The 18,193-nt window shown below is 63.8% G+C and overlaps 2 protein-coding genes across 5 annotated transcripts; both read right to left on the bottom strand.

The window, feature by feature from the left end:
- Positions 1–827: 827 nt before the first annotated feature.
- Positions 828–10,433, bottom strand: MAN2A2 (mannosidase alpha class 2A member 2). 2 transcript variants are annotated; one of them, XM_054078143.1, is made up of 24 exons: positions 10,353–10,433; positions 9,428–9,582; positions 8,976–9,230; positions 8,682–8,826; positions 8,404–8,575; positions 7,627–7,754; positions 7,309–7,482; positions 6,810–6,996; positions 6,544–6,721; positions 6,174–6,376; positions 5,672–5,854; positions 5,412–5,526; positions 5,130–5,197; positions 4,813–4,978; positions 4,287–4,523; positions 4,067–4,189; positions 3,858–3,972; positions 3,638–3,771; positions 3,418–3,559; positions 2,992–3,125; positions 2,615–2,692; positions 2,098–2,292; positions 1,893–2,003; positions 828–1,469 (listed from the first exon to the last, which is right to left on the bottom strand). In XM_054078143.1, the coding sequence occupies exons 2-24, from the start codon at positions 9,557–9,559 to the stop codon at positions 1,317–1,319; spliced, it is 3,528 nt and encodes a 1,175-aa protein (XP_053934118.1). In that variant the 5' UTR covers positions 9,560–9,582; positions 10,353–10,433; the 3' UTR covers positions 828–1,316. The 2 variants fall into 2 exon arrangements, with proteins under 2 accessions (XP_053934118.1, XP_053934120.1); XM_054078145.1 differs by lacking the exon at positions 2,615–2,692.
- Positions 10,434–11,181: 748 nt separating this feature from the next.
- On the bottom strand, positions 11,182–17,514 carry FES (FES proto-oncogene, tyrosine kinase). Of its 3 annotated transcripts, none has more exons than XM_054078216.1 (19): positions 17,396–17,514; positions 16,428–16,676; positions 16,152–16,325; positions 15,977–16,073; positions 15,395–15,578; positions 14,977–15,114; positions 14,772–14,891; positions 14,567–14,689; positions 14,311–14,497; positions 14,151–14,228; positions 13,814–14,023; positions 13,237–13,359; positions 13,006–13,059; positions 12,699–12,817; positions 12,411–12,505; positions 12,172–12,295; positions 11,884–12,041; positions 11,598–11,720; positions 11,182–11,489 (listed from the first exon to the last, which is right to left on the bottom strand). In XM_054078216.1, exons 2-19 carry the CDS (start codon positions 16,650–16,652, stop codon positions 11,347–11,349), a joined length of 2,475 nt encoding a protein of 824 aa, XP_053934191.1. In that variant the 5' UTR covers positions 16,653–16,676; positions 17,396–17,514; the 3' UTR covers positions 11,182–11,346. The 3 variants fall into 3 exon arrangements, with proteins under 3 accessions (XP_053934191.1, XP_053934193.1, XP_053934192.1); XM_054078218.1 differs by having other exon boundaries at positions 13,901–14,023; XM_054078217.1 differs by lacking the exon at positions 13,006–13,059.
- Between the last annotated feature and the right edge of the window lie 679 nt (positions 17,515–18,193).

The following is an 18,193-nucleotide window of genomic DNA, read 5'->3' as shown; positions in this document are numbered from 1 at the left end:
GCTCCAGACCACAGAATCATAGAATGATTTGAGTTGGAAGGGACCTCAAAGATCATCCAATTCCACCCCCCTGCCATGGGCAGGGACACCTCCCACTGGATCAGGCTGCCCAAGGCCCCACCCAACTTGGCCTGTAACACCTCCAGGGATGGGGCAGAAATAACTTCCCTTGGTAACCTGGGCCAGGGCCTCCCAACCCTCACTGTGAAGAATTTCTTCATGTCTAGTCTAAATCTGCCCCTCTCCAATTTAAAGCCATCCCCCCCTCACCCTATCACTCCATGCCTTTGTAAAAAGTTCCCTTCCCAGCTTTCTTGTAGCCCCCTTCAGGTACTGGTTGCTATATCGTTGGAGCCTTCTCCAGGCTAAACAACCCCAACTCTCTCAGCCTGTCCTCATACAGAAGGTGCTCCAGCCTTCTGATGATCATTGTAGCCCTCCTCTGGACCCATTCCATCATCTCCATATCCTTCTTGTGTTGAGGATTCCAGAACTGGACACAATACTCCAGATGGGGTCTCACAAGACTGGAACAGAGGGTCAGAATCCCCTCCCTTGACCTGCTTGCCGTATTTCTTTTGATGCAGCCCAGGGTACGGTTGGCCTTCTTGGCTTGACTGTGCCTCCAGCTTCACACGCAGACTTGGGTTCCCTTGCCCAGCTCAACCCTGAGACCCCACGGAGCAGAGTGTGGCACTGCCCACCCAGACTAGCCGTGACCCCAGCTCCAGGCCTGCCTCCCCCCTGCCTCAGAGGGCTGCCCCATCTGCCACGGAGCACTAGTCCCACCACCCACACAACCACCACAAACCAGACACAGACCTTGGAAACAGCCTCATGTTTCCTACAAGCTCCAGGTGAGCTCTATCTCCAGTTGGCAGCACCGCCCCGGCCGGCTGCCCTAGCCCACCAGGCTCAAGGTGCCCCCATGCTGCTCTGTGGGTCAGAGAGAGCCTGGATGACAGCATGGGCTCCTGCCCCAAGATGCTGGGGTGGGCATACGCTCAGGGCAGCCGTGCGGACGCAGCGGCTGTCTGCCAACCATGCTCTGCTCCAAGCAGCGCCCAGCCCGTGCCATCTGCGCCCGGGCAGCGCCCGGCAGCTTCTTCACAGCAGTTCACTTCTGAAATCTATTGGAGAACACAGGACTGATAAATTAGAAGGCAGCAGCCTTTGCAAGTCCAGCACCTCCTATGCAGTGCCCGCCAGGAATGGGCCCGCTGGCCCAGCCGCTCTGGGGCCGTGCTGTGCTGCTGGGTTCAGCGGCTGCTCCCACACTGCCCAGCCCGTCTGCTCCCCTCACGCTCTGGCAGACGCTACCCCAGGCGGATGCGGAAAGTGGCGATTTCCATGGGGTCCAGGCGGATGTTGGTGGTGTTGGAGGCTGTGCCCAATGGGTACATCAACGTCAGCGAGGTGGGCTGCAGGGAGCCTAGCTCCAGCCCCTGGAAGAGTCTGCCCAAGGTCAGCTAGGGGAGAGGAGGTAGAAGGGTGGGTGGCCCGGAGAGCAGGACACGGTGCCTGGCAGCAGAGCCCCAGGAGTAGGGCAGCCCCTCTCGTGTTCTGCTAGCAGACAGTTCACAGCTGCTCCCGCACCCAGGGCTGACCCAGTTCAGGCTCTGCCCTTCCTCGCTGGGGGATGCAGGGCTCATGGAAGACTCCAGCCCCGTTTCGTGAAAAAACATCCCCAAGCTTTGCCTGGGCAAGGAGCAGAGCAGGGCTGCATGCTGCACCATGGGACTCTTGACCAGCCATCCACGCTGGGACGCTGGTGCTGGGGGTCCCCCCTCCAGCCTCTCTCCTGGCTTAGCAGGTGCACAGGAGGCAGCCCTGGCACCAGACATGCCAGGGGCCCCAGCCTGGCTCTCACTCAACGGTGGGCAAAGTCTTACCTTGCCCTGGTTGGTGGTGCAGTTAAACCCCATGTTCTTGGCCTCCAGGCTGCAGTCAAAGCCTTTGCGGTGCAGGATCAGGGCTGCCTCGGCTGAGGGTAGCGAGTCACTCTGAGGGGAGCCAGGGCGTGAGGCACAGCGATGAGCACAGTGGGTATGAGATGTCCCCAGGCCGTGCCTGCCCCTGTCATAACGCACAGCTCACCTCTGCCTGCAGCGTCCGCAGGTTAAGGATGTGAAAGTCACAGGGCAAGGTGGTGGAAAGGGGCATGAAGGAGCGCAGGACTGGTGGGGCCAGCTTCTCCTGGGCCACGGGCATGACCAGGACCTCAGCGTTGAGGTACATGGAGGTAATGTGGCTTAGCAGGGAGGGGAAGCTCACCGGGCGGCTGTCCTGTACCTGCGAAAAAGCACACGCGTCAGCACAGATCAGGGCAGCAGCAGGGCCAGGCAGAGGCTGCACAGGGCCAGTGGGACCTCCCGCTCCTTGCAGCCTCTCCATCAGCGCTCAGAGAACAGGCATCTGCCAGGACAGGGCACCCAGAGCTGCACCCACCCAGGCACGACACACTCTCCAGTAGCCAAACAGGGAGGGTGGCTGCCGGCCAGGCAACCGGCACAGACCCCGGAGCCGACAGTCAGACTATGGAGCTTGGCTAGGCTAGTGGCTAGCAGCTAGTGCACGAGACAGGGAGAGAGCGCGGCGCCAGGCCGGCCATTACCTCTGGGCTGCCAGTCCTGCTGCCAGGGAAGCCCAAGGCTTTAAACACGGAAGCCAGTTTGGAAAAGAAGCCGGAGCTCTGAATGAGTGACATGGCGCATGCATAGAGAACAGCGAGGGGATGGGACAAGAACACCATGATTACAAGGGCAGCATGGCTCCACACTCTGTCTGCGGGATGGATCCCAGTCCATGGTCCCATCCTCCCCACATCCCCTGCTCCAGGCCCATCCCTGTGCAGTGCCAGCACGATGATGGGTGGCCACAAGGCAGGAGAGTCTGCACCCAGCTGCACGCATAGCTTTCTGCAGACAACTCCACCCAGCTCCATCCCAAGGCAGGGCTGGACTCTCCAACCCAGCTTTACAGCCCACAAACCTTGTTGGCAGTGGCGCGGCGCTCCAGGAGGAGCCGGAACCGGTTGCAGGTCCGCTTATTGTCCTTCAGCCCTTGGCCCAGGCCCCGGTTGTCATCCTGCATGAGGCGCCGGTCCAGGATCACCTCCAGCTGGCCTGCAGAGAACGGGACCCAGCGCCTCGGGCTTTACCAGGAGCCAGCTGCCCTGCACCACTCTGCTGCCGCCACACATGGAAATGTTCTCACAGGGCTGGGGGCAGCCAGAAGACACCAAGACAGCAGGACACGGGCAGCCTGTGCCCACCCTGCAGCACTCTCCTTCCCAGCATCCCCTCGCGCCCACCCTGCGACACCCTCTCCTCCCCAGCATCCCTTGCCAAAGGCAGTCCTGGCTCTGCGGCAGCCCCCAAAGGTGCAGCCCCCCCAGTCCCAGTGGGACTGGCTCACCACTGCCAAGGCTGGAGACGCCCAGGGCCTGGGCTGTGTGCAGCGTCAGGCGGCTCTGCTTGTCCTGGATGTAGGCCATGGTGGGCATAGGGTAAAAGTTGGCCTGCAGCGGCAGCTTCTGCTGGTACCGGCGGGGCTGGATCTGCCAAGGGACAGAGGTCAGAGGCCGGAGGAGGCTCCCAGGAGCCAGGGCACTGTCCCTCCCCAGGCTGCCCAATACCTGGAAACCATTGAGGTCCGTGAAGAAGGTGTCATCGCTCTCAATGTCAGTGCTGAAGCGCAGGGCCAGCTCCTTGTTGATGTGGTCACGGATGTCCACCATGCAAGACACATCCAGGGAGAGGCCCTCCACCCCTGTGGGCAGGCAGTGAAGAGCTGGGCCCCACGGACAGCATCGCCCAGCACCCTGACCTCCCCGGTGCAGCCCCATGCTGCCTTACCTGGCACGTTGTAAAGCCGCACCGTGGTCTGGACATGCTGGTAGTAGCTGGTGACCTCTGAGAAGAGGGGTCCCTCTGTCACTCGCACTACTGTGGGTTCCTTGGGGGTGTAGGGCTGTGGGGGAAGGAGAGTGGTGCCGAGGCCGAGGCCACTGCCTACAGGACTGCCATGCAGCCATGGGCATGGCTTCCTTGTGAGGTACCTGTACCTTGGACTCGCCATCAGGCAGAAAGAGATAAGCTCCACTTTTGTCTTTGGAGGTCCTGGTGCCATAGACGACAAACTCACTGCTCACCCTCTGCTCCTGCTCCTCCCCTGCTCGGCGGATGCTCTGTGGGATGTGGGACAGCAAGCCGTGAGCATGTCTTGCAGAAGGCAGCACTGCATCTCCCTACCCTTTTTAACCCCCCCACAGCCCCCGCACTTGCCTGCAGCAGTCCTGAGCCTCCCGAGAAACAGGCCCGCAGGTGCTGGTTCTCCAGGCAGAAGTCATCGGTGGTGGTCGGGAAGACGTGCACAGATATAGCCTCTTGCTTGCGCACAGGCAAGTCCCGGCCATGCAGGTACAGGCGCACGGAGGACTTCAGCGCGGCTTGGCCGTCGAAGGACTTGTGCAGCTGCAGCACTCGCAGCCCCAGTGCAGGCAGCCGGGCGAGCACGGACACCTGCGGCAGCACGGAGACCTGAGCCAGCCCCTGCGCAGGAGGGCGGCCAGTGCGAGGGAACCTGCTGGCTCTCGTCAGGGCGAAGAACCCAGCTCAATGCTTCTGGGGGCCGTGGCTGAGGCAGGTGTGCATGGGGGCCAGGGAGTTCACAAGTTGTGCTGTGGGACACTTGCTGCCACAGAGAGGGGCTCACAGGGAGTCCCAGCCGTGGAAGCAGTGTGCAAGGATGGAAGGCTGGCACGCATAGGCTGAGGATGGGGTGGGCAGTGGGCACCAGGGCATCCCATACCTGGTAGACGTCAGGCACCATGTCAGTGGCGGAGCTCCAGTGGAGGCTAAGCTGGGCAGGCAGGGGCTGTCCCTCTTCAGAGAGCACACGCACATGCGGGGAGTCCACCAGAATCGGTACCACGTTCAGGCGCTCCTGCTCCAGGGGGTTGAAAACCACCAGGAACCTGTGGCGAGGATCACATACTCATAGCTACCTCAGTTGCCAAGGCATCCCAACTGGCCCCTGCACCCATCCACTGCTTCTCGGCGTCCTTGGTGCCTCCTCACTGCCCACCCCAGCCCCACAAGCCCTGAAGTCAGTCATGCAGTCCTTACCGGGGTGAGGTGCCCAGTTTGACAACCGTTCTCTCTGGGAGTGAGTCCTGGCTGGGGCGTGTGTCATCCTGCGGAAAGAAGCAGTCAGAGCCGAGGTGTGCCCACCTCCCTGCCAGCTGGGCACAAGGACATGGGCAGAGGCTGGGACCCCTTCCCTGGGCACCCGCCCAGCTCTGAGGAGGCGGGCAGGGCTCTGTGCCCTGGGGGCAGCATGGGGACAGCCATCCCAGTGTGGTTTCATGTGACATGGCATGGGGAGCCACAGGGCAGAGTGCTGCTCACCGTGCCGAGAAAGGGTACAGCGGGGTCGTGGCGGTAGGTGTCCTTGTCCCCCAGCACAAGGTAATGTGCAGCATTGATGATGACACGCTTGAGGTTGGTGAGGGACTGGAGCAGCCTGGGGCACAGGCAGAGTGAGCCACCGGCACTGTCTCCCATCCTGTCCCAGTTTCCCCCACATCCAACCACACTCCCAGTGCCGTGCCCACCAACCCCTGCCCAAGACAGGTCCCCCAGAGCTGTGCCCCAGCCCCAGCACGCACCGGACTCCATAGTCAACTGCCACGGCCTCCTTGGCAGTACCGGCGATGGCATCGTGGTGCTGGAAGAGGCCCAGGTTACGGCGGGCGTTGCTCAGCAGGGCATAATCGGACAGCGGGTACCTGCCATCGGCACCAGCGCGGCGGGCATGGGCGAGTGCCAGGCTGTACAGGATCTCTGCCCCCCTGCACAGGGACAGAGTCACCGAGGGCAGAGGGATGCCCCAACACTCTGGACTGAGCCGTGCCAGGACGGAGGGAGGCAGAGGAGCAGCCAGCCCAGCCTGCCCTCACGCCAGCAGTGCCCAGCCCATGTGCTCTCCATGCACAGGGGGAACATGATGTCCTGGGGTGGGTGAAGGTTTGGCACTGCCTGCCCCCCCCCCCCTCCCCCAGCGTGTTGGCAGCTGGGCACAGACTAGGGCACTGTCGAGGTGCTAGGGGGTGGCCCGGCCAAGCCTTTCCCGCTCCCTTTGCACACAACCCCTGTGCCGCTTCCCCTCACCGGAGGTGGGCCTCCAGCACCCGGTCCAGGCTCTTGTAGAAAGGCCGGGAGGTGTAGTAGCCTGTCCAGTAGTGATCCTCCCGGTCCGCGTAGGAGAAGAAATCCCCACTCAGCACCGGGAACCCAGGCGGCTTCATTCCCGGCACGATGCCCATCTTCTTGTACAGAGCGTCAAAGTAGTCAGAAAGCGTCCCAAACTGCGCCTACAGGACAGCGCGCACAGCCCTGAGTGCTGAGCCACTGGGGCTTTCTGCAGCCAGGAACTCCCACTACCCATCCCAACACTGCCCACCCTCCAACCAGGCTCTGTGGGTGCCACCTTTGCTCCCCTCGCCCCCTGCTACGCTGCGCTGTGTCGCTCTGCACAGACCTGGACATGGAGGTTGGGCTGGGAGTTGAGGAAGTCGAAGATGCGCTGGTAGTTGAGGAACTGGGCATCCCACTCCTGCGGCTTGTCGTAGCGGAAATCGTCTCCCAGGGGCACCAGCAGCACCTTGCTGCGGTACAGCTTGGACTTCTTGCGGTACTGGTCCAGCAGCAATTGGGCTCTGCCGTGGGGGAGCCAGGGCATGAGGCTGGCTCCCAGACAGGGCCACGGGGCTTGGAGTCTCTCGGGCCTGCCCCTGCAGCACTCACCGCTCCGCCACATTGGCATCGGTGATGGGTCGGGGAGGCACCTTCCATGGGCAGTTGATCCGGCCACCAGGCAGGCGCTTGAAGTCGAACTGGCAGCAGATCTTGGGATCTGGCCCGCAGGTATGGGGCACGTCGTAGCTGTAGAAGGGCATCATGTGGCAGAAGATGTCGGTGCTGGCATCTGTGTCTGTGGAGCCAAGGACAGATGAGCACCAGCAATGGCTCTCCCTTGCCGATGCCCAAGCAGGGGTGCCCAGGACCACTGGAGCAAAGCAGACCTGGCACACAGGCCCAGAGAGCACAGCGGCCTCCCCCGGAGCACTGGGCACAGAGGCGAGCCACACTGTGGCTGTCTCACAGGGCAAAACCACCACAGGACAGAAGCATCATGTCCCAGTACTCGGCTTGCATCCACGCAGGGAAGCAGCCAACAGCTGTCCTTGCTGCCACCCACACCAGCAGGGCCCCCTCTGTAGTCACCTTCCCAGCAGCACCTCACCCCACGTCTGTCTCCACATAAACTCCAGGTTCTGGGTGGCCGCAAAGTGCTTCTTGATGGCGTAGTGCACACGCTGAATGAGCATGCCCGTCAGGTTGGCACGCTTCAGCAGGTAGGGCATGGTGGAACTGTATCCAAAGGGGTCCACAGCCCAGCCTGACCGGGGCGTCACACCTGGGGGCACAGAGATCCGTCAGCCCCACACCGGGCCTGGCAGCATCGCCTGCCAGCGGGCTCCTGCCTGGGACAAGGGTGCCCTCCAGTGCACCACGCAGGCCCCAGCCAGCTCCTCCTGCCCAGCATTCACCCAGTTCTCACCAATGTTCTTCTCCAGCCACTGGTGCCCCTCAATGAGCTGGTCGATCATGGCAAAGTAGTGGGAATTTGCCTCGTCGGGCATCACCCAGCCTCCCGTCACCATCTCCAGTTGCCCGTTGCCAACCAGCCTACAAGGGAGACACATGAGACATGATCAGCTCCAGGAAAAGCCCTGTGCCCATGGCAGAGCCTTTCCATCCCTCCACAGCATCACCCTGGCCGAGGCCCCAGTCAGAGCCCATTCCTGCACAGGCCAGCACCCTCTGCTCTGCCCTGCAACCCATGTTTCCTCTATCCTCACCCCAACATCCCCCAGAGCAGGGGGTCTGGCAAGGGATCCCTCTCCCACCTCATAGTCCTGTTCTCAAGGTCTCCCATTCCCCTGAGGTGCCCTGGGCCTTGCAAGGTGCTGGCACCACTCAGGTTCTGCAGCAGTGCCTGCATGCACAGGGTTACAGTGACAAGAGGGAGTTTCTCAGCCCGAGGAGCAACACAGGGCAAGATCTGCCTCCCCCGGCCCCCACCGGAGAGCCCCAGTGCTGGCAGCACCCTGCTTCTCACTCCACCTTGCTGTGGTGTTGCTGTGTTGTGGCACTGAGAGGCTGCTGGCAGTGCCAGGACACCCCATCGCGAGCGGTGTGGAGCCCACAGATGCTGCGCTGCAGCCAGAATAACCTTGTCTCCCCAGTGCCCTTCCCTCACACACCCCATGTTCACAGCCAGTGCCTCCCGCAGCAGGGACTGCGCCAGGCAGTAGCGCCAGGCGGGCAGCCTCACCTCCGCACCGCAGCCCGCTTCTGGGCACTGATGTTGTCCCACCACTTGGAAAAGAAGGAGATCTCGGACCAGATGAAGCGTCGACGTGGGTCCTCCTGCATCTTCAGCACCATGCTGTTGAGGATGTGCTGCGTCTGGTCATAGTAGTACTTGTCGAAGGTCTTGATCCACCCTGCAGGCACACGTTGGGGGTCACTGCGCGGGACCCAGTGCTGGCCCGCCAGCGGTGAGGGGTTGCAGGGCCTGGGCCAGCCCTTCCCCTTCCGCTTGCTTCTCACCAGGGTCGTTGTGGGAGTGCGGCACCACAAACACCTGCAGGGGCTCAGCATCCCATTCATTGGGCTCATAGGTGATATCAAAGCCCTGCTTCCACACACCACCGTCCTGGTTGTCGAAGGGCAGCAGGGAATACACGGCCAGCATCTGCCGGGAGGAAGAGAGGGCTCAGGGCAGACGCTGGATTCAGAGACTCCCAAGAGAGTATGGTCGGGCCCCGCAGATGCTCAGGCACGGGTGCCATTGTGCTGCAGAGATGGGCCCTGAGCTGCTGGGCCAAGCCTCCAGCCGCTTACCTGCAGGTCCGGGCTCTGGCCCTTGCCCCCCAGGGCAAACTGGCAGTCCTGCGGGGACACGGAGAGGAAGCTCGGGCGACTCTCAGGAGGCAGCACCCAGGAGGCATTGGGTGTGTGGTGGGGCCGTGCCGGCTGCCCCTCCGCGTGTGCCGTCAGCTCCAGCACCGAGTCCTTGATGTGGCTGATGATCTCGTGGTTCTCCTCCAGCAGCTGCTCCAGCTGCTCAATGCGGTTCTGCAGCACTGAGATCTGACTCTGCAGACACACACAACACTGCGATAGCCACCTTTGCCATGTGCGTCCTGGCCCCCACACATACCAACAGCAGCAGGGAACAAGCCTTGGCTCTACACCCTGGCCACCGAACGATCTCAGGCTGTGCCAGCTGGCCCCAATCTGGCTTGGCCCTGGCCGCTTGCCCACTCGCCCATCCCCACGGCCCCACCGCTCACCCTGGGGAAGTTGCCCCCACTCTGATGGCGTGTGGGGTCGTGCTGAACCCGGTCCAGCATCAAGTAGAGGGAGAAGACAGCCACACAGAAGATGGCAGCTCCACACACTGTCACCTGCTTCTTCAGCTTCATTTCGGAGGGCCGCGGGGCTGGACCTGCAGGAGGGCAGAGCAGGGCCAGGGTCGGGATGGAAGCCAAGGTCCCAGCCAAGCTCAGGCTGGGAGCAGGGCAGGACGCAGTGATGGGAGACACAGATGAGGTGGGATGGGACAGAATGGGACAGATGGGTGGAATGGGATGGAATGAGACAGATGGAGTGGGACAGGACAGATGGGGTGGGGTGGGGTGGGATGGAAAGGGATAGATGGAATGGGAGAGATGGGGTGGGATGGGACTGGATGGGATGGAGTTGGACAGATGGGGTGGTATGGGACAGATAGGATGGAATGGGATTGAATGAGACGGAATAGGGCAGATGGGGTGGGATGGGACAGAATGGGACAGAGGGAACAGAACAGAATGGGAGAGATGGGATGGTGCCTCCCACCTTCGTCCAGGCCGAGCTCAGCCCGGCGCCCCCGTCCCTGCCCAACCCGCCTCTCCTCCAACCCGGCCCCACGGCCCCCCCGCGCCCTACTTCGCCTAAGCCGGCACCCGGTATTTATAGCCCGGGAGGGGGCTGCGCCGCACGGGGCGAGGGGGGTGCGGGAGCGCCGGGGCCGGTGCGGGGGGAGAACGGGCTCAGCGGGGAGCGGGAGCCCGGTGCGGGGGAACGGGAGCGCCGGGGGGAGCGGGATCAGCGGGGCCGGTGCAAGGGAACGGGAGCCCCGGTGCAGGGCGCCAGGGCCCCGTGGGCAGCGGGATCCCTGCCGCAGTGCACGGTGCAGGCGGGGCCGGGGGAGCCCCGGTTCCGCCCCCCCCTTACCGTGTGGCCTCCGCGGCCTGGCCCGGCTCCGCGCATCGCCCGCCCCGCCCCGCCGGCTGCCGCGGCCGGGAAGGGCCACGCTCCGCCCCCGCCCCGGCACCGCCCCCCGGGAGGAGCGGCGGGGCGGTACCGGCGCCGCCATCAGGGACAGACGCGGGGACTGCATTCGGGGACAGAGAGCGGCACCGCCATCTCGGGACAGACAGCGGCACCCCCATCCCGCGACCGGCACTCGCACCCCCATCCCGGGACAGACACCCCCTCCCATCCTGGGATGGGGTCGAGGTCTCAGTGGGCCCTACCCAGTGCGCCCTGTCCCGGTGTGCCTCATCCCAGTGTGCCATCCCAGTGCGCCCTGTCCCAGTGTGCCTCATCCCAGTGCGCCATCCCAGTGTGCCATCCCAGTGCGCCCTGTCCCAGTGTGCCTCATCCCAGTGTGCCATCCCAGTGTGCCATCCCAGTGCGCCCTGTCCCAGTGTGCCCTGTCCCAGTGCGCCATCCCAGTGCGCCATCCCAGTGTGCCCTGTCCCAGTGCGCCCTGTCCCAGTGCGCCCTGTCCCAGTGTGCCCTGTCCCAGTGCGCCATCCCAGTGTGCCTCATCCCAGCGCGCCATCCCAGTGCGCCCTGTCCCAGTGCGCCCTGTCCCAGTGTGCCTCATCCCAGTGCGCCATCCCAGTGCGCCATCCCAGTGTGCCCTGTCCCAGTGTGCCTCATCCCAGTGCGCCATCCCAGTGTGCCATCCCAGTGCACCCTGTCCCAGTGCACCTTGTACTGGTGTGGTCCCCGTGGGGTCTGCGCCCGCTGTGCCCCAAGACAGAGTGCTGCAGAGCCCATTTATTACACAGGATCAAAGCCGGCAGGAGCTGCAGGTGCTGTGTCCTCAGGGCCGGCAGCACCCACCCTCCAGGCAGGCCCTGCACGAGGGATGGGCGCTGCCAGCGGGATGGACCCGGGGCACACGGTGCCACCCAGAGCGGGGCGGCAGACGCTCCCGTCACCGGTGCCGCTTGCGGATGGCGATGAGGTCCTGGTGGATGGTACTGAAGCTGGGCCGCTTGCGGGGGTCATATTCCCAGCAGCGCTGCATCAGCCGGTACACTTCATCGGGACACTGCTCCGGGGGGTCCAGCCGCACACCTGCAGGTGTCATTGGGGGGACATGGCAGCCCAGGCCACCCACTCCTTACCCCGCAGCCTCATGCCAAGGGCTCTGCAGCAGACCCGCAGTGCCCCCACATCCCTTACCCTGCTCCACTGCCTCGCGTGTCTGCTGGTTGCTGAGGTTGGTGTAGGGGACAGCACCCAGGCTGAAGGCTTCCCACAGCAGGATCCCAAAGCTCCAGACATCGCTCTCGGAGCTGTATCGGCCTGGGGACACGAGGCAGGAGGGATGCTGGCAGCTGGGATCATCCATACCGCCATGGCCCTGGCTGTGCCCATGCTGATGAGGGCTGGGGTGGCCCAGGTCTCTGTCTCCCTCCCCAGGCCTGTGTACCCAGGACTTCTGGCTGTGCCCGGCTCCATCTCATACCATAATTGAGGGCTTCAGGAGCGGTCCACTTGACAGGGATCTGCTTCATCCCTCCCGTGGAGGCATAGATGCCATCCTCCTCCTCCCGTGACATCCCAAAGTCGCTGATCTTCAAGACATTCTTCTCGGTCACCAGGCAGTTCCGAGCAGCCAGGTCCCTGGGATGACCCAGAGCTGTCAGCCACATGCCTGGCATCCCCAAGGGCCTCTGCCTGGCATGGGATGGGGGCAATGAGGGCTGCGGGGCTCGCCCTGCCCTGCTCAGTGCCCGCCCGCACTGGAACCCACCTGTGAATGCAGTGCTTGCTCTCCAGGTACTCCATCCCAGCAGCAGCATTCTCTGTCATCTTGATCAGTTCCTTCACACGCAGGTGGGGTCCCTCGCTGCGCAGGAAGCTCAGGAAGTCCCCCCCTGCACCCAGAATTGTGGAGCTGGTGGGTGGCTGCCATGGCACGCGGTGGCAAGCTGGCATATGCAGGTGACAGCCACCCCAGCAGCATGGGGGCCATAGGATGGGGCTGCTCACCCTGCACAAGCTCCATCACGATGTAAATTGGCTGCTTCTGGGTGCAGACACCAATGAGCCGGACGATGTTGGGGTGGTTGTACTGCTTGAGGATCCTGCAGGACAAGGAAGGGCACCTTGAAGTCATGGGGACACAAGGCCACTTCTGTGCTGTCCCCAGGACACTGTCTGGCCAGCCCAGGAACACGGCCCTCAGAACAAGGATGCTCCAGGCCCGGTGGGATTTGAAAAACCCTGAGAGCCAAGAATGGACAGGTGGGCTGGGAAAAGTGTGACAGCCACACAGACCTGGCTTCCTGCAGGAACTTGGCCTTGAGTTCAGGTGGGAGGGTTTCCCGGCAGGATTTCACAGCCACAGGGGTGTTGTCAGCACGCAGGCGGCCGCTGAACACCTCCCCAAAGTTACCCTGCCGAGAGACAGCCCTGAGTGGGTGCATTGGCCCCCACGGCGTGGCCCAAGAGACACCGCTGTCCTCCCGTAGCCCCCACGGGACACCCCTGCCCATGGGACATCCCTGCCCTCCCACATACCCCAAGGGACATCCTGCACTCCCACAGCCCCCACACAGACCGGGACTCGAGCACCCTGACTCACGCGGCCGATGCGCTCCCCGAGCAGAACATCCTCGTGGTTGAGCACCCACTTGTCCTGCAGCAAGCAGACCCATCTGGCAGTGAGCGGCCCCTCCGCCTGCCCAGGCCCACATCTCCCCTGCCCCAGCAGCTCCCTCGAAGGCAGCCCTGGAACAGGGTCCCAAATCCCTCCCTGGGGGCACAGTCACCACTGCTGGCTGTAGTGTGCCCCCTCTCCACTGCCCGCTGTCACCTTGGGCACAGCCCTGGCCAGGACGATGCCGCTTTTCCGCGTGATGGGCTGCTGGCTCTGCAGGAAGTGCTCCACGAGCAGCGGGATGGTGGGGAAGCCGTCCCCCTCCAGCCGGTACATGTTCTGTGGGGAGCAGAGGTGGAGGGGGTCCTGCGCACCCAGTGGTGCTCATGGGGCTGGTACGTGGGGATATACTATGGGTGGGGGTGCATGCACATGGCATAGGACACACATGGGTTGTTGTGCAAGATGGGTGGGTGTGCACGCACACACAGGGCACAGGACATGCACAGATGGGCATGCACGTGTGCACATGGCACAGGACATGCAGGGATGGGTGCGCACACACACATGTACACAGTGCAGGACATGCACTCTGGGCATGGCAAGCACACACCAGTGGGCATTCGCACCCACAATGCAGAGCTCACACTCTGCTCCACGCTTGGCCCAGGCACACATGGCTCACACCATATACACACGTCCTGTGCACTCACACCAGCAGCCCTGAGGCTGCAGAGCCAAGGCTGTGCCCAGGCAGGGACACCTGCCACCTCTCCTGCTCGTGGTCACTCACGTTTGCTGCCTGGATGATGAAGTGACGGAGCTGCGCATCCCATAGCACACTGAGCACATACTCCTGCTTGCCCTGGCTCTCACGTACCAGAAAGTCTCCATTGCAGCTCAGCAGCTCCTGCACCTCGGAGCGCGGGATGGCCCCGTGGTACCAGGCCTGCTCGCACAGTGGCTTCTGCACCTCCGGGATGAGGGGCATGGGGGGCGGCAGCTGGATGGAGAGGGATCAGAGTAGCCGTGACCCCACGCTGGGCTAGATCAGGGGGGGTTCAGCATGAGGGAAGGGGGCTGTGGGGCTGGAGAGGAGAGGAGAGGGCAGGGCATGCCTAGGGACTCACCAAGAACTTGGGGCTGAAGATGCCCGAGATGTGGTTCTTGAGGGTCTCCAGTGCGGTGGTCCCACTCCTCTCCTGCTCCTGGGGGGAGGAGGGTGCTGGGTGTGGGGCAGGGGGGTACGCGAGCCCTGTGGGTCATGGGGCGCAGTGGGGCAGGACTTACCACAGAGGAGACCGAGTGCCGGTCCTCCTGCAATGGCAGCGCGGGAAGGGGCTCCCCGGTGCCCAGTTCTGCCAGCTTCCCAGCCAGCATGTCCCGCTGCACCTGCAGCTTGGCCTGGGTACAGAGGCAGCCCTCAAGCTGCTGCTGCGCCTCCTGCAGCCCCTGCCGCTTCCCCAGCAGGTGTACCCTGGGGACAGGACAGGGCAGTCAGTGCCTGCCACCCCAAACCCCTCGTCCCCTATGCCCCACAGCTCACCGCTCCCCGGGGCTCCGGTCCTGCTCCTCGCCCCGAATCTCTGCCTGCAGCTCCCGTACCCGCTGCTCCTTGCTGCTCACGGCCTCTGTGGCAGCTGCCAGCTCCTCCTCAACCGATGTCAAGCTGCAAGAGATGCAGGTGCTGGATGGCACTGCGTGATGCAGCCGACAGAAACAGGACCTGCCAGCGGCCCAGCCACACTCACGAGTGCTGGACACTCTCAACGGTCAGTTCATTCAGCTGCAGCTCTCCCGGCACCAGCCCCTCTGTCTCCTCCAGCAAGCTCTCGTCGAAGGACACGGCCGGCGGCATGTTGGAGCCATACCTGTGGGCATGCAGCGCAGCTCTGCCTCCCGCCTGCCTCTGCCAGCTGCAGAGCTCTTCCCAGCAGCAGCTGCGCAGGGCTGTACCTGTGGCTCTGGACGAAGCCACTGTACTCGGTGGCTGGGTCAATGGCCTGGATGGCACCAGTGATTTCCTGGTGCACGGCCAGCACATCCTCCTGCACCAGGCTGCTGATGCTGTAGTACTCACTGAGGATCTCCTTCCTGTGGGGATGAGGGCACTGGGCACTGCCAGGCTCCTGTGTCCCCTGGCCCCAGGCACCCCAACTCTGCATCAGCCCTGCTGCCTCACGCCCTCAGTGCCTGCATCTCGCACTGGCATCACCACACGGGCTGCAGTGTGACAGGCAGGGGTACACGGTGCAGGTGATGCGGCAGGAAAGGTGCATGTGGTTGGCAGGGCTCTGGCAGGAGGAGGGAGCCCCGACGGCTTTTGAGGCATCGGAGGTGCCAAAGGACATGCAGCAGGGTGCGGGGCTCTTACAGGATGAGGACCATCTCCTGCTGCAGGCTGTAGAGGGACTGGTGGAGGCTGGGCAGCACCCGCTGGTAGTGGTGGCGGTGGTGGAGTGTGGCCGCCTGCACAGCCAGCACGTACTGGTTGTGCAGGGCGTAGAGCTTCCAGAGGCTGCGCACGTACTTCTCCTTCGCCTTGTCCCGCTCCTTGTCTTGGGGGAGAGGCCATGGGAAACACCTGCCACTGCCACATCCCCCCCCCCCCTTCTTCCCCGAGCAGCCAGCGAGGGCAGGGGCACCCGCTGGGGTTGGGGCAGGGGCTGGGAGGGGGGCCCAGGGCAGGAGGGCTGTGGCCGGACAGTCACACTCCTCCCTGTGCACAGGAATGTTTCTGACCCACAGCGCAGCGTCCCAGGGCTGTAACCCGAGTTTTGCCCAGCTCCCTCAGGGCCAGGCTGGGCTCTTCCTGTGCTGCCCGTCCATAGCCCTGACCTGGTCGAGGCTGAGCCATGGGTCCCACAGGGTGTGGGATGCTCCGGCCGTTCCTGACCCATGTGGAGAGCCGGAGGGGACACAGTGGGACAGGGACGGGACGGGGACTGGCAGGCACCTTTGCTGGCTTCCTGGTACTTGCGCTTGGCCTGGGCACTGTCGCGCACCAGGCTGCGGTACTGAGCCTTCAGCTTCTCCATCTCCTGCTGCGTGGTCTGTTGGGGAAGACACCGTCAGGGGAGCTAGGCTGGGCTGGGCTGGAGCCCCAGCTCCCCGCACCAGGACCCGCATACCCGGGCGTACTCCTGGCTGAGCTGCTGCCACTGCTCACTGAAGGCCTTGCGCAGCTGCTGCTTGTCACGGATGAGCAGGCTTAGCTTGGTCAGCGGCCCCTCCACCAGCTCCTCTGCGTGCCGCCGCAGGATCTGGCTCAGTGTCTCCGTCCGGCTTGCCAACACCCACCAGGACTGCAGGGACGAGGCATCAGGGATGGCACAGGGGCAACTGCCCTCCAACACCACACCGCGATGGGCTCTGCAGGGTGGGCTCCCACACCAGGGTGACCCTACCTCCCCAATCTGGCCGCCGTGGTCACTGGAACGGAGCTGCCCGGGGCCTTCTTGCTTCTCCAGCTGGGAGAACATGTGGTGCAGCATCCCTGCATACTCACGGTCACTCTTGGCGCGCTGCGACATCCACTTCTTCATCAGCTCCAGGAGGCGCAGCTCACTGTCCTGCAGCTGCAGCAGTGCGCTGTGCCCTTGCGGGCACCACAGCTCTGGCCCAAAGCCCATGGCACCACCGTCCTGGGTGGGAGGCTGCGGAGTGGCAGGAGAGCCTGAGCTGTGGCTGCCACCCCACACCCAGCACCGCCCTCGTCGCTGGCTGGGGCCCTTTGCATCTCGCACCCTTCCGTCCCATCGCCCTTGGTTCCCTGGGCCAGCTGGGGGGGGGGCAGAGTCCTCCCTGCCCCACACAATCTGCCTTGCAAAGCACATTCAAAGCAGTCAGGAGGGATGAGTGCACCCCAAGCCCTGTGGCAGATAGGAAGACGATGCCCGAGAGGAGAAAGTGTGGGGTCAAAACCACAGCGTCACCTCTGCCATGCACACGGGGCTGCTCCTGGAGGGCAGTGCAGCCAGGCCCCCTTCCCCCGGCTGGGGCCCCGGCCCCATGCAGTCTGATAGGTCTGCATTCTGCCCATGGCAGGGGCAGCTGGCGCACCAGGACAGGGGAGCCGTGGGGGCCAGGGCATGGGTGGGAGACTGGCAGGAGGGGGACAGGGTGCATGGCCCCGCAGGAAGGTGCCGAGTGTGCCCGTGTCCCAGCACCTGGGAACCCCAGTGTGGCCACTGGCCCTGGCTGGGTGCCCTGCCTGGCGGCAGGGGTGCAGCAGGAGCAGGAGGGTGCTGGGACACATCTCTGGGCAGGGCAGGACATCCCCTGGTGCAGCCCTCGACTCCGCAGAGGGCCCAGGCCAAGCACCCTCAGCCCTGCAAAGGGGTCCCCTGTACCACTGGGGCACGGCCCCTCCAACCTGCGTGTGCCACAAGGTCCCTGCCGTGGGGCTGGCGCTTGCGTCCTCCCAGGGCCACAGCCGGCGCAGTCTGGGCCTGGTGCAGCTCTGGCTCCTGGGGAGGAACAGGAAACCCGGTGCTGACCATACAGCCATTGCGAGATTTCCTGTGCTTCTTCCCCTCCCTGCCAGTCCCCACGCTCGGGGCTGACACCGGCACACGGCTCTGCCATAGCCGAGCAGGCCCCAGTCCCACCACCCCTGGCACTCACAGGATCTGGCCATGAGGGAACCCAGGGCTCTTCCTCACCCCAGCTGTGGTTCCCCAAGCCTGCAGGAGCCTTCAGACCCATCTTTTTGGGGGTTTCACCCTCCAAAGCCTCTGCATCCATTCCTAGCCCTGCCTGTCCCTCAACTCCTCTCCATGTCCCTGCTTCCCTGAGGGACTGCAGGGACTGGGGCTCCCCGGGTGTCTCCAGGGCTCTGAGCAGCTGCTCTGATGGAGGGCCATCCAATCACCACCTCTGAGCCTGGCCCTGTGACTGTGAAAGGCCGACCTTGGCGTAGAGCATCCTCTGCATGGCGCCCACGGAGCCCAGGGACACTGGGCACCTCTGGAGGCAGGCATCTGAGCCTGGGGGATGCCTCCTGCTGCGGTGCCAGGGCTGTTCCGTGAAGCTCCGGCCGTGCCAGCATGTGCAATAGTTCTTTCCCTGGAAGCTCTGACTGCTACCCGCAGCAGGAAAGTTGCTGAGAGCCACAGCATGGCTCACCCAGTTTCACATCCTCCATCTGCCTTCCTGCAGCCTGCAGTGCCTG

This window comes from Cuculus canorus, chromosome 12, assembly GCF_017976375.1.
Source record: "Cuculus canorus isolate bCucCan1 chromosome 12, bCucCan1.pri, whole genome shotgun sequence".
In the NCBI taxonomy this organism is placed as follows: domain Eukaryota; kingdom Metazoa; phylum Chordata; class Aves; order Cuculiformes; family Cuculidae; genus Cuculus; species Cuculus canorus.
Note: the sequence above shows the minus strand (reverse complement) of the source record. Positions and strands in the feature narration are given on the sequence as shown.